Raw genomic sequence first — 13,275 nt, 5'->3', positions numbered from 1 at the left:
CTATAAGACACACACCTGTGTCTTGGTAGTAACACTTTTTATTTGTGCATGGCACATGTCCGCCACCTCCAGGACATCTCCTTTCTGCAGCTTCCAGTACCTCTACAGCCTGTCAGTGTTCTCCAGAACATCTCCTTTCTGCCTGTGGCTTCCAGTATCTCTGCTACCTATTTCCAGTCTTTCAGGACCTCTACTACCCATCTGCGGTTTCCAGGATGCCTTGTATCTGCCTGCAGCCTCCAGTACCTCTGCTACCTGTTTCCAGTCTTTCCAGATCTCTGCTACGGTACCTATCTAGGGGTTCCAGGATGTCTACTACCTTTCTGTAATCTCTGTGGCTTCTCATGTCTGTAGTCTCCTGTACCTCTGCTACCTGTTTCCAGTCTTTCAGGACCTGTCTGCGATCTCCAGGACCTCTGTTACCTGTGACCTACAAACCTCAACTGCCTGCTGCACCAACGTTCCCTGTTTGCCTGTGGTTTCCAATTCCACTACAACTTGTCTGCAGTCTCCAGGATGTATCCTGTCTGCCTGTGGTTTCCAGTACCTCTTTTACCTGTTTTGAGTTTTCTATAACCTCTGCGACCTGTCTGTGATCTCCAGGAGGTCTCCTGTCTGCCTGTGACTTCTCATACCTCTGCAACCTGTCTGTGCCTGCAGCTTCCAGTAACGTTACTGCGTGTCTGCGGGCTCCAGAGTCTCTGTTAACAGTCTGTGGTCTCCGGGATCCCTGCTACCTGTCTTTGGTCTCCAGGATCTCTGCTACTTGTCTTTGGTCTTTAGGACCTCTGCTACCTGTCTGTTGTATCCAGGATCTCTACCACCCGTCTATAGTCTCCTTGATCTCTGCTACCTGTCTGTGGTCTCCAGGATCTCTGCTACCTGTCTGTGGTCTTTAGGACCTCTACTACCTGTCTGTGGTATCCAGGATCTCTGCTACCTGTTTGAGGTCTCCAGGATCTCTGCTACCTGTCTGTAGTCTCCAGAATTTCTGCTACCTGTCTGTGGTCTCCAGAATGTGTGCTGCCTGTCTGTGTTCTCCAGGATCTCTGCTACCTGTCTGTGGTGTCCAGGATCTCTGCTACCTGTTTGTGTTCTCCAGGATCTCTGCTACCTGTCTATGGTCTTTAGGATCTCTGCTATCTGTCTGTGGTCTCCAGAATCTCTGCTACCTTTCTGTGGTCTCCAAAATCTGTGCTGCCTGTCTTGTGTTCTCCAGGATCTCTGCTACTTGTCTGTTGTATCAAGGATCTCTGCTACCTGTCTATGGTCTCCAGAATCTCTACCTATCTGTGGTCTTTAGGACCTCTGCTACCTGTGTCCTGTGTGCTTCGACTTCCTGCTGGACCAATCCCAATGGCCGTATTTCCACCAGGCCCTTAGGCATTGAGGATCCACCTCATCTAGTGACCCTAACAGTAAATCAATGTAGAAATGATCCATTTTGAAGCCATTTTCTTGGAATTGGTGGAGGTCACAACGAAGGGACACTCAACTAGTTCGCAAGTTATCTATATTAATTACTTTTAATAATGAGAATACCCCTTCACACTCCTGGTTACTAAGAAAAATGCGTATTAAGGCCTCAGCTCCTACTGTCTTTCTAATTTTCCTTTATTTTAGAAGGACCCATATTCTCTAGGTACGCCCTTGCTGATTCCTAATGTTGCTCCTTGAGAGATTCATGGGGAGGTACTGCACCTCAAAATGTTTCTTCTGGTAGAAAGCTGTCATATTTTTACGTCTCATCTTTAAAGCTCCTTGTATACGTATGAATATCCCTGATCTAATGGGCTGATACCATCAAAAATGTCTGTGATTGTCCCATTATTGTGATGCAAGTGTGAAAAAATCCATATCTTCTTATATCAGTGTAATCAGTGATCTGTATATGAGGACCGTAGGAAACATTTATATGTGTTGCCAATATTGCAGAGAAACCAAAATTAAAAAAAAACTATATTAAAATAAAAATAAAGAAAAAAAGTAAAAAAAAATCATCATATAGTAAAATATAAACAGAATAATTAAAGAAAAATGAACAAAATTTTGCACACCTTCAGAACCCTCACAATTTCCTACCTAACACAAATGTGGTTTTGCACGGCCGCCAACACATAAGGAACTCTCTTTGGTGTTATTGACATGTTTCTACATCGCTTCTTCCAGGTCAGCTGCAAGGTTCTCCAGTTCTTCCACCAGTATATGATGGGATGCAATTATTTTTGGATGTTGTGTGAAGGGATCTATCTCCACACGTTAATAGTGGTGGCCGTATTTGCTGAAGAACAGCATCTACATTGGTATTATCTCCTTGGCTGGGGTAAGTCCAAACTACTCATCACTTTATATACTCTCTTAAGAGGACCTGTTACTTTCTATTAATATGTAATTTATTTCTTTGTGTAAATGCTACTGTTCTCCTGAATCCGGCGTTGTTTTTCTTTTCTTCCTGCGCCTCTCCGTGCATGAGATATGGCTCCAGTATTCTTAGCCAATCGGTTGAAGTCCTAAAGAACACGCCCACAAGGAACTTCCAAGGGTCACGCCCACTAGGAGAACAAGACTAGATTTACCTACAGGGTAGAAAAGGCCATATCTTAGGAACGGAGAGGCGCAGGAATAAAAGAAACACATTTTCGGATTCAGGAGAACAGCGGTATTTACAATAGGTTAAAAAAAGGTACATATTTATGTTAAGTGACTGGTCCTTTTTAAAGAAGTCATTTATAAAGGGAACCACTGTCCATATCTAGGAGAATGGCTGCCACTCAGCAAGCTAACCATGTCCTACATAGCCACCATATAATAATATAGTGCTCAGTGTCCCGATTGTGCTAAAGAAGGTGACATTAATGGGCCGGCAGTAAAGACTACCATGAATCTTCATAGAGATGATATCGTTGGGGAGCTTGGTTTCCAATTCAAGCAGTTGCAACCACAAAGCAATGTATGTAGCTGCTGTGTTCCACCGCAAACGTCACTTGGTTCTCTCCACTGTTAGGGCAGTTTTTAGCTGAATTGTGGGGGTGTCGGACCCCAGTGATCTCATATTGATGACCTAGACCTATCAGCAATAGCTCAGTCCTAAACAACCTCTTTAAGCACTATATGGTAGGATTACTTGTACTTTTTGCACAGGGTACAATATGGATAGAAATAACAAAAGCCACTGCACAGGGCACCACATAACATAAGACACCCTGCGCCCCATTTAGCAAAAATGTCTTCCCTCCGCAAAATCAACATTCCCATGGCTGCTTTGAGCTAGACAGGGCAATAATTTAATCAATGTGGCTTGAACCCAAAGGATTTGCTTGTTACGACACAACCCCTTTAAGGACATCCTTTGTAAATCCCTCTTACGCGTTCCTGTTTTTCAGGGTTCCCGTTAGTGCCTACATCAATTCATGCCTTTGCAAGAACAAAATATTTCAATGACAAGTAAGTAATTAATTTTTATTTTTGCTTTAATGATTTAATTTATGTTTAATATTTATACAAATATTCATAGACCGGAATTTAGAATCCTCGTCTTTTGGCCAAGAGTGGAGAGCGGATATAAAGAGCGTCTCTATAACTTAAATGTTATGCGTTTTCCTTCCTTTTATTCATATTTGTACATAAAACTATAACTTTTCGCTTTATTTCAGCTGTTGGATGAGCGTGGAGACCCATCTCTTATACATCGTACATGGGCCAATCATGGCTGCACTGCTGGTAAGACTCTTGTGTCCTGATAAAGGAGCGACAATAAAATTATACCAATAACAATAAATAAAAAATACATGAATTCTACATCCCAGTGACCGATAATCTGGAATTATGCAGAAAGCTTTGTTACATACAGTATGTTCATTGTGTCATAAAGGTAATTAGTTTGTTGTTTTTGGGGGTGACTGTATATATGTCTACCTTTACTAGAACCAATGTAGCTCAAAACGCGTTAGATAACATGATGAGAGTATTGAGTTTTACAGGCAATGCTCCATGGGAGAAAAGTATGCAAATTAGCTGACAAAGTACCACCTTGAGTATGAATGTCTGACCCTTATTAATTGACCAAGGAGAAATGCCAAACCAGAAACTCATCTACAGACTGTTCCGGGGTGTTTGGCCATCATCAGTATGGAGTAGAGTTTGACAGGCTGGGAACGTCGCCACTGGAGCATCATGGTGGAAGAATCGCTGGTCTTATCGGAAAACTTGTTAAAAGGTCAGACGTTGACTTAAAGGCTAGCTAGCGCTATGTCATGCCTTGGATTTGATCTGGCAACCTCCTGTGCTGTGGATCGTTTCCCTCTCCACTGAGCCACAGTCAGGTTCAGTCACTATCATGGTTCTGAACACTTTGTTTGTGTGTTCATTGCCTTTCTGCTAACAAGTGTTCCCAATGTTTTAATTCACTTTGCCCTATCACCTGGCCGGTGTAACTATTTAAAACTTCCATGGATTTCCATTTCCCATTGGTGATATTTCTGAAGTGGACCTTATTTGGAACTAGAACCTGTCTGCCTAGTGTTTGTCCTGACAAATTATTATTTTTCGTTTACCTTATTATTCCATTGCCCCATCCCCCAAATTCTTTAGGCGGTATGTGAAACCCTTGATAGTAGATATTAAAGGTGTCAATAGATTTACATTTCAAATGCCTGCTGTGATTTTTAGGTAGCAGGAACAGTGTGCACCTGAGCTCACTATTCCTAGACTAATCCCTGTCCCCAGCATTACTCCTAAAGGTGGAAATGCTTGGGTCTCTTACCTTGCTAAGCTCCTGAGTATGACTAAACTAACTCTCCCCTCTCCTCCTCCAAAGGCAGGGCAAGAAAACACACAGACAACCCAGGCAAGGCTGAAGGCATGACGGTGTTCCAAGATCTTCTATAGTTAGAAGCTGCAATGTTGCTAAAGGAACTAAAGGGGGCTTTACACGCTGCAACATCGCTAGCGATCTCGTTAGGCTTGTGACACGCCAGATTGCAGATGTGATCTGCCGAGATTGCAGACATGACCAGCACTATAAAGCACCCTTAACACCTCTGCTTAAAACAAACAAGCTTCTCCACCATGGTGAAAATATAAATTCTATATCAGGCATGGAGTGAAGCCAGGGGTGGGTAGATCTAGCAGAAGGGAGAGATAATAACAATCTGCAGCTGTATATGAACGCTAAGAGAATTCTCAGCCAGCAGGGAGAGGGTCCTTAACCCTTTCAGCATAGAAGCAAAAGTACAAGAGTCAAGTGAGCTCTACAGAAGGCCTGTGATCAATTAAATACTGACACCTCCTGGTCCGAAGTCCACCAGAGGTGACATCAGGACACCTGCGTTCTCATATATGTGAGGTTTGAGGGGGGTTGAACTTACTGGCAGATTCCCTTTAATGTAGTTTTATACTTTTAGTTAGTAGCAAACATTTCCAAGAGGATAAGTAAAATAAAAATCTTTGAGCCTAAAAGATTAAATTCTCTTATAGCAAGGCATTAAATTTGACAGGTACCGGTACATGTATCTGTAATAGAAAAAAAGAGTATTATTATTATTGTGTGGGGAGAGGGGGCTGCTGCAAAATCTCTTTAGGAAAACATCTTGGCTTTGAAGAGACTTGCGGAATAACCAGTAAATTACCTGGTGAAGTCATTCAGGAAATTACCGGTGAAGTGATTCAAGATTTGGGTATAACATTGGATTATGAGGATTTTCTTTCACTGATACATCGCAGATATTTTTTCATTTGACTTCAATGAGTCTTGGATATGAAGTGTAGGAATCGGAAAGCAGCCGGCAGATGATGACTGGGTCGCCCGTGTGCTGATTACCAGCGCATTAATGGAAAATGCATAGTTATTTCTGGAGCGGATCGTTGCGGCAGAGCAGAAATTAAAACATTCAGTGTGGAGCACAGACAATATGTAACACACGGGCCACAAAACACTTAAAGGGCCAGATATTGTACATCTTGGAGGCCATCCATGCCTTCCATGTCCAATTTACTGCACCATCCCACCAGCTATTAAAGGCAGGAGCTCCGTTTTATCACCAAGAATTCTGGCGTTGCACAAATACACCATCGGTTTCTGGGAAATTTAGGAGTTTTGCAAATTATTTCCAAAGTCTGGGATGTGCCCCTTTTTGGGGATACTCAAAACATTCTGGTACGTAGAGTTGGCAAGTATGTTCTAAAGTAGTTATCACATGGTATCTAATGATGGAACAGGGGACCCTAGGCTGACCCTAAGGCTATGTGCGCACTAGAAATGTGAAGTTTCTCAAGAAAATTTGTTGAGAAACTTCTGGGAGTGAAAGATTTCCGGACCTCCGGAAAAAATCCGCACCAAATCCGCATGCGGATTTGCCGCGGATTAGCGAATTTGCCGCGATTTTCCCGCGGGTGGTTCCCTGCGGATTTTGCAGGCTGTACTGCCGAAATCCGCAGGGTACCTGCGGAAAAGAATTGACATGCTCATTTTCTCAAGAAATTGTCTCGAGAAATTCTTCTCAAGGAAATTTCTTGAGAAAAATCCGCACAGTGCGCACAGCTATTTTTTTTTCTCATAGAATTTGCTGGGAAATGTCTGCACAAAGATTGCAGACATTTCTCAAGAAATTTCCGCGGCAAATCCGCGGGTAAATCCGCGGGTAAAACGCACTAGTGCGCACAGAGCCTAAGACTGGGGCCCCTGTGCTGTCCCTAATCTTGAAGGTAGGCTTGATGGTAGCCAGGTTCGAGCTCCCAGCATGACCCTGTCTCCTTTCCAAGCCCTGATACTACCCCCCCCCCACTCAAGGTGTGAACTGGAAACACAAAAACCCCACAAATAAGCAGAAACAAGGGTAAAAAAAACTCGCACACACTGCACTCAAACACAAAGGAGGGACAGTATTTGAACTGGGGAGCAATGCAAAAAGGGGTAGGGAAAAATACACAACTGGAGAAATCACACACCAGGCAGAACCACAACTTGTAGATCACCATAGAACAGGATAACCACAGGAACCGAGGAAACAGAAGCTATATCCGGCACTTAGACCCAGAAGCCAGAGCCTTATAAAGGATGAAAGAAGCCTGAGCTCCTAGCAGATGATCCCAAGCCAGCAGAAATTAACTCCTGCTGTTCTGGAGAGCAGTGAAGCTAGAACCAGCCGTGCAACTAAGGAATCCCAGGCTGTTTGTTGGACTCTGCAGTGTGAACAGAGTCTGTCGCCACCATTACACCCAGCGAGTGCAATGCCGAATATTGCATGACAGTAATACAGACCTTAGAGCAAACCGTCTTATATCACCTATATCATAAATAAAGACCCAATCTAGAATCTCTAAATATAAACTTATATTACCTGGGGGAAACATGTGGAATCAGGAGGGGTTGTCGTAGTAATGGACAACCCCATTAAGTTCTTATACACATAGGGGGAAAAAACAAAAGCCCCCGATAACCCCTTTGATAAGAAAATTGAACCTATCCTAAAGTCTGGTAGTTTTTTACAGATTTTCAAAGCCCCATAGAAAGAGGGAATAAGACCAACCTTGGCTAGTCCTTCTCTCAGAAGTCCTCAATGTCACATACGTCCTTCCACTAGATGGGAACCGATATCATTCTAATGGCTCATAAATATATTCTACTGGCTCAATATTTCTCAAAATTAGTGGTGCAAGACGACCAGCTTTGAATATAAAATCATTTTGTGATACTCTTTTGGGGGCCATCTATTTGGTTATGATGGAAATTGCAGCCTGTTGAATGTTTTTTCTAGTATGCTAGTATAATGTATTGCATTTACATAGGGAGAAATTGGAGTGCTTAAAGAGGACCTGTTAATTGCTTATGAAGGAGGAGTCAAATATCTTGTAAAAAAATCCACTGATTCTGCCGCTCTTTTCCATTTTGCCCTGTGTCGCTCCATTGCAGAGATATTCACATTTCTTTCTTCTGCAGCTACTATGTGAAATCTCTGCTTTGCATTCCATCTGGGCGTTTGTTCAGAGTCTCCTCTGGGGGCGGGAACTTTCACCCCTCCCTCCCAGATTCTACCAATCACAGCTCTGATGTAGCAGTCTATCCATCTGAGAGGTTGTCAAGCTGTAATTGTGATTGGTGAAAGCGCACGCCCCCGGAGAAGACTGTGAAGAAATGTCCAGTTGAGCTACTGTGGCGCCCCTGACCTGGTCAGGCACCACTGAGTACTGCACCCATGCTGGGAACAGTACAATACAGGTAATCCAGAAGGCTGACAGGGGTGTGGAACACAGGCGCATAGTGATCAGGTCTCACACATGTACCCATGAGAGGACCCCTGGGGATCCCAGGAGGGGGCAAGCCTTCACCTTCACTGGAATAGTGGAGGGGGTAGAGCCTCCATCTCCTCTCAAGGGGTGTGGTGGAGAGTCTGGTTGCTAGGTGGCGTAGGCAAGAACAGGAGAGGAGGAGCAGTGAGTCAGTTAGAGCAGAACTCCATAGGGCTCAGTGAGGAGCAGACCTGTGGGGCTGTTGCTGTCTAACAGCGCCCGCGCAGTGGCTATAGACGGGGGAGAACGGTCAACTAGGAGTGCTGCCTGAAAGCCAGCTTCAGCTAGAGAGTGCAACGGAGTGGGAAGTAAGGAGACTGCTAGAGAGCACCAGGCCCAACCGGACGGCAGATCCCGAAGCGAGGATAGATTCACCTTTCCCTGCTAAACCTGCCGGTGTGGGGCTCTTAAAGCCCACACCACAACACCACAAAAGCCGCAGCCACGTAACCGCAAGTTTGGGCCCATAGGTCATAGGAGGCAAGAGGCTGGAGTGGCCTGGTCCGGGGAACAAGCACACGGCAAACAAGAAGGGGAGAGAGGCTTGGAGCATCTTCCCTGGGTGACCCCCATAGGGACTCAAAGTCGGGGTCACCCCAAACCACCAAGGGCTAAGGAAGGCGAGTCAGTAGTCACCCTCATAAAGTCAGCCTGAAGGATACCTGGTTCCTACCTGGTTCATCTCAGCTACGCCCGGGTTACTCACCCTGCCATCTAATGTGAGTAAAAACCCTGAAAGACATCCTGCCTGTGTGGTCATTCTGCGACTTGTGGTACTCCAAACCTACACAGGGCCCTGGGGCTTGCCTCACTCTCAGGAGGCTCCTACATCTAACTGCACACACCATCAGCCCCAGGCGACCCTCAACCTGCAGTGGCGGTCCTTACTGGCCGCAATACTGAGAGTGGCGTCACGATCAAAAACAGAAGATTTCCTACCAGTGACGGAGATCCAGCAACGTGGAGTCCCTGAAGGTAATGCACCGACACTGACACTACACCTGTGGGGCTTCACATCTGGCGTCACGAACAGGATAAGGACTAGACCTGTTCAGACAGGTGACCATGTGCCTGGGCGGTCCGCTTGAAAAATTGGAAGCGCCGCCATATTGCCACCATGAAAAGCGCGCTGAAAAACAACAGCAGCCCGCGCTGGAAGAAGTTACCGCCCACGAAGAGGTGTGGCTACCCAGAGATCCCCTGCAGAGTTCTGACCTTGCCAGCTATGAGAGTGGAAGCGTCCAGAGACGGCGGAAAGGAAAGGGAGCCACAAGCCTGCTGCTGGGAGAGGAGCTGCTGAAAGAGGCAGAGCAGAAACTGAACAGCTTGCTACTAGAGGCAACGGCGAGTCCACAGCTGGAGAGTCGTGCAGAAGAGGGCGCAGAAGAAATGGCGTCTGACCGCAGAAATCCAGAACCGGGCTCCGCTGCCTGGTGGTATCGGGAGCTGGCCCAGTTCTGCGACCGACTGGAGACTCGGGTCGTGGAGCAGATTAGAGAAGAACGAATGGAACTGCTGGAGATGGCTGCCGCGGTTCGGGCCTATGAAAGGAGAGCCGCGCGCCGAGTGCCAGACAGAGCGGCGACGACGCAGACCCCGATGCTGCCACAGATGGGTGAGTCGAGTGATGCCCCGGCCAGCGCAAGTGCCCCGGCCCCTGCTGCCACGCCCGCGGTCCCAGAAGAGGCGCCCGGCGCGGCGACGCTGGACCAGGCCGCAGCCACGCTAGAAGCGGCCCGCCAAATCCAGGCCGCCGCAGCGATGCCCCGCCTGTCCCGCAGGGCTCCGACCACCACGGCAGTGCTCATCCGTGCTGCAGGTGTGACGCTGACCCAGGCTGCCACCCTGCTGAACCCGGTCCGCCAAGACCCCACCGCAGCAGCGACGCTCGTCCGCGCCGCAAGTGAGATGCTGAACCAGGCCGCAGCCCCGCCAGGTGCGGCCCGCCAAGCTCCGATCGCTGCAGCGACGTCCAGCCCAGCCTGCACAGAGCCCCCTGCAACAGCGACACTGATCCAGGCCGCCGCCATGCCAGGCGCGGCCCGCCAAGACCAGGCCGCCGCCATGCCAGGCGCGGCCCGCCAAGACCAGGCCGCCGCCATGCCAGGCGCGGCCCGCCAAGACCAGGCCGCCGCCATACAGGGCGCGGCCCGCCAAGAAGAGAAGACTACCTCATCATTTTCCCCGGCCTGCAAGGCCAGAGCAGACACCGCTCCCCAGTCAGAAGAGGTCCCTGCTGGAAAGCCCACGCTGGGGGAGGACCCCGAATACTGGCGGCTGAAGGCTGACATGGAGGCCAAGTTTCCACAATGGTTGGTGGACCGGTACATGCTCCCTCCGCATACCCCCAAGAGAATTCCAGCAACCCCTGCAGCCGCGCCAGAGAGTCCACCGCCCAGACCAGCTGAAGAGAGCCCATCCCCAGCACTGCCACAACCAGAGTGCAGTGAAGAACTAAGGGGGAGAGGAGGCCAGGAAGCTGAGGAGCTGACTCCGACGCCAACCGCAGCAGACCCCTACCCAGAGCCGGAGATGCTGCCCTATTCCCGCTGGGAGGAGGAAGACTTGACACCGTCAGCAGATGAAGATCTGCCCCAAAGCCTCACCTGGGAGCTTGTAAGCTGCACCTCGCAGAACCCAGCCCGCAAGACACGGCGCAGCAGATCAAAGCGTCCTTCAACACCACAGTCTCCAGAGCAGAGGGAGGTCACAGCCAGAGACCTGGAGGAGAAAAGGTGCCTAAGAAGGTCCAAAGCCCAGGCTAGAGGACCCCTTTACAGAGGAATAGTAGAGGACTTCAACTTGAAAAGCGGATACGGCTTTATTGTAGTAAAAGGAATAAAAGAGGGCATATTTGTAAATCGGAGAGATGTTCAAGCCCACCTGCCCAGAGGACATTCAGGCAGAAATCTGAAAATTGGGGACTTAGTACAGTTCACCTTACATCAAGGAGAAAGGGGCTACTATGCCTTAGACGTAGCACCATGTCCAAGACAAGAAAGACAAGAAAGACAAGAAAGAAAAGACAGAGATAAAGAACCAGAAGTAGAAACAGATGAAGACCAAGAAAGGAAAGATAAAGAACCTACAGATGAAACAACCACAGACAAAGATCCTACAGATGAAACAACCACGGACGACGACGGAGAGCAAGAAAGTCACAGGTGCCGGTGCCCTACATGCCCACGCCCTAGTGAAAAAGAGGAGTAAAGTAAAGGAAAGTAAGAGGTTTTGACCAGTTAAAGTTTGAAAAGTTTTGTTTGCAACGTTTAAGAAATGCGCCCACAAAAACTATTGTGAGAAATAAACTTTAAGGCTATGAACTTGCTATAGCCACAAACTCTCGCAGTGTAAATAGTTACACCAGTGGCACCACCACCAGGGCCAGCCTGTTTAGGGGCTTGGCTCGTCTGCAACCAGGGGGGCCCGTCCGTAGAAAAGGGCCTTGGCTCACCTGCGACCAGAGAGCACGCCTGTTTATGGGGCCTTGGCTCACCACCACAAAGAGGGTACCTGGTCAGCACCAACTGTGGAGGCCGCCTCTGAATCCTGCCAGAAGAGGCTGACGGCGCGGATCCACCAGGCCAGGTATACCCTGAAACCACCAGCCCATGAAAGCCGCCTCTACATCCTGCCAGAAGTGGCTGAAGTCGCGGCCAACGGGAGAGGAAGATTGGAGGAAAGGTCTGGGGAAGTAGATGGCCCAGATCTGGTTACCAAAAGGACCGGTGACCTGCCTCCTGAGAGGGTTTTGGGTGGGTTAACGGACTTGTGGGTGGAGGGTGGTGATGTCTGATACCTGGTGCTTTTAAAAATGTTTTACATGTTTTAATGTTTTATGCATTTTAAAATGTTGTCTTGCAGCCCGAGGACGTGCTGGTGATAACTAAGGGGGAATGTGGCGCCCCTGACCTGGTCAGGCACCACTGAGTACTGCACCCATGCTGGGAACAGTACAATACAGGTAATCCAGAAGGCTGACAGGGGTGTGGAACACAGGCGCATAGTGATCAGGTCTCACACATGTACCCATGAGAGGACCCCTGGGGATCCCAGGAGGGGGCAAGCCTTCACCTTCACTGGAATAGTGGAGGGGGTAGAGCCTCCATCTCCTCTCAAGGGGTGTGGTGGAGAGTCTGGTTGCTAGGTGGCGTAGGCAAGAACAGGAGAGGAGGAGCAGTGAGTCAGTTAGAGCAGAACTCCATAGGGCTCAGTGAGGAGCAGACCTGTGGGGCTGTTGCTGTCTAACAGCGCCCGCGCAGTGGCTATAGACGGGGGAGAACGGTCAACTAGGAGTGCTGCCTGAAAGCCAGCTTCAGCTAGAGAGTGCAACGGAGTGGGAAGTAAGGAGACTGCTAGAGAGCACCAGGCCCAACCGGGCGGCAGATCCCGAAGCGAGGATAGATTCACCTTTCCCTGCTAAACCTGCCGGTGTGGGGCTCTTAAAGCCCACACCACAACACCACAAAAGCCGCAGCCACGTAACCGCAAGTTTGGGCCCATAGGTCATAGGAGGCAAGAGGCTGGAGTGGCCTGGTCCGGGGAACAAGCACACGGCAAACAAGAAGGGGAGAGAGGCTTGGAGCATCTTCCCTGGGTGACCCCCATAGGGACTCAAAGTCGGGGTCACCCCAAACCACCAAGGGCTAAGGAAGGCGAGTCAGTAGTCACCCTCATAAAGTCAGCCTGAAGGATACCTGGTTCCTACCTGGTTCATCTCAGCTACGCCCGGGTTACTCACCCTGCCATCTAATGTGAGTAAAAACCCTGAAAGACATCCTGCCTGTGTGGTCATTCTGCGACTTGTGGTACTCCAAACCTACACAGGGCCCTGGGGCTTGCCTCACTCTCAGGAGGCTCCTACATCTAACTGCACACACCATCAGCCCCAGGCGACCCTCAACCTGCAGTGGCGGTCCTTACTGGCCGCAATACTGAGAGTGGCGTCACGATCAAAAACAGAAGATTTCCTACCAGTGACGGAGATCC

General features: G+C 48.5%; 1 protein-coding gene across 1 annotated transcript in view; it reads left to right on the top strand.

The window, feature by feature from the left end:
• Positions 1–13,275, top strand: part of CALCR (calcitonin receptor) — a 314,575-nt gene that overhangs the window by 277,075 nt on the left and 24,225 nt on the right. Inside the window, exons 8-10 of the mRNA XM_075315660.1 lie at positions 2,170–2,323; positions 3,384–3,444; positions 3,654–3,720. Coding sequence (XP_075171775.1) covers positions 2,170–2,323; positions 3,384–3,444; positions 3,654–3,720 — 282 coding nt within the window. The remainder of the gene's footprint in view (positions 1–2,169; positions 2,324–3,383; positions 3,445–3,653; positions 3,721–13,275) is intronic.

The sequence above is a fragment of the Anomaloglossus baeobatrachus genome, chromosome 6 (genome assembly GCF_048569485.1).
Source record: "Anomaloglossus baeobatrachus isolate aAnoBae1 chromosome 6, aAnoBae1.hap1, whole genome shotgun sequence".
Classification (NCBI taxonomy): domain Eukaryota; kingdom Metazoa; phylum Chordata; class Amphibia; order Anura; family Aromobatidae; genus Anomaloglossus; species Anomaloglossus baeobatrachus.
The sequence above is the reverse complement of the archived record's forward strand: the minus strand, read 5'-3'. Positions and strand labels throughout refer to the sequence as shown.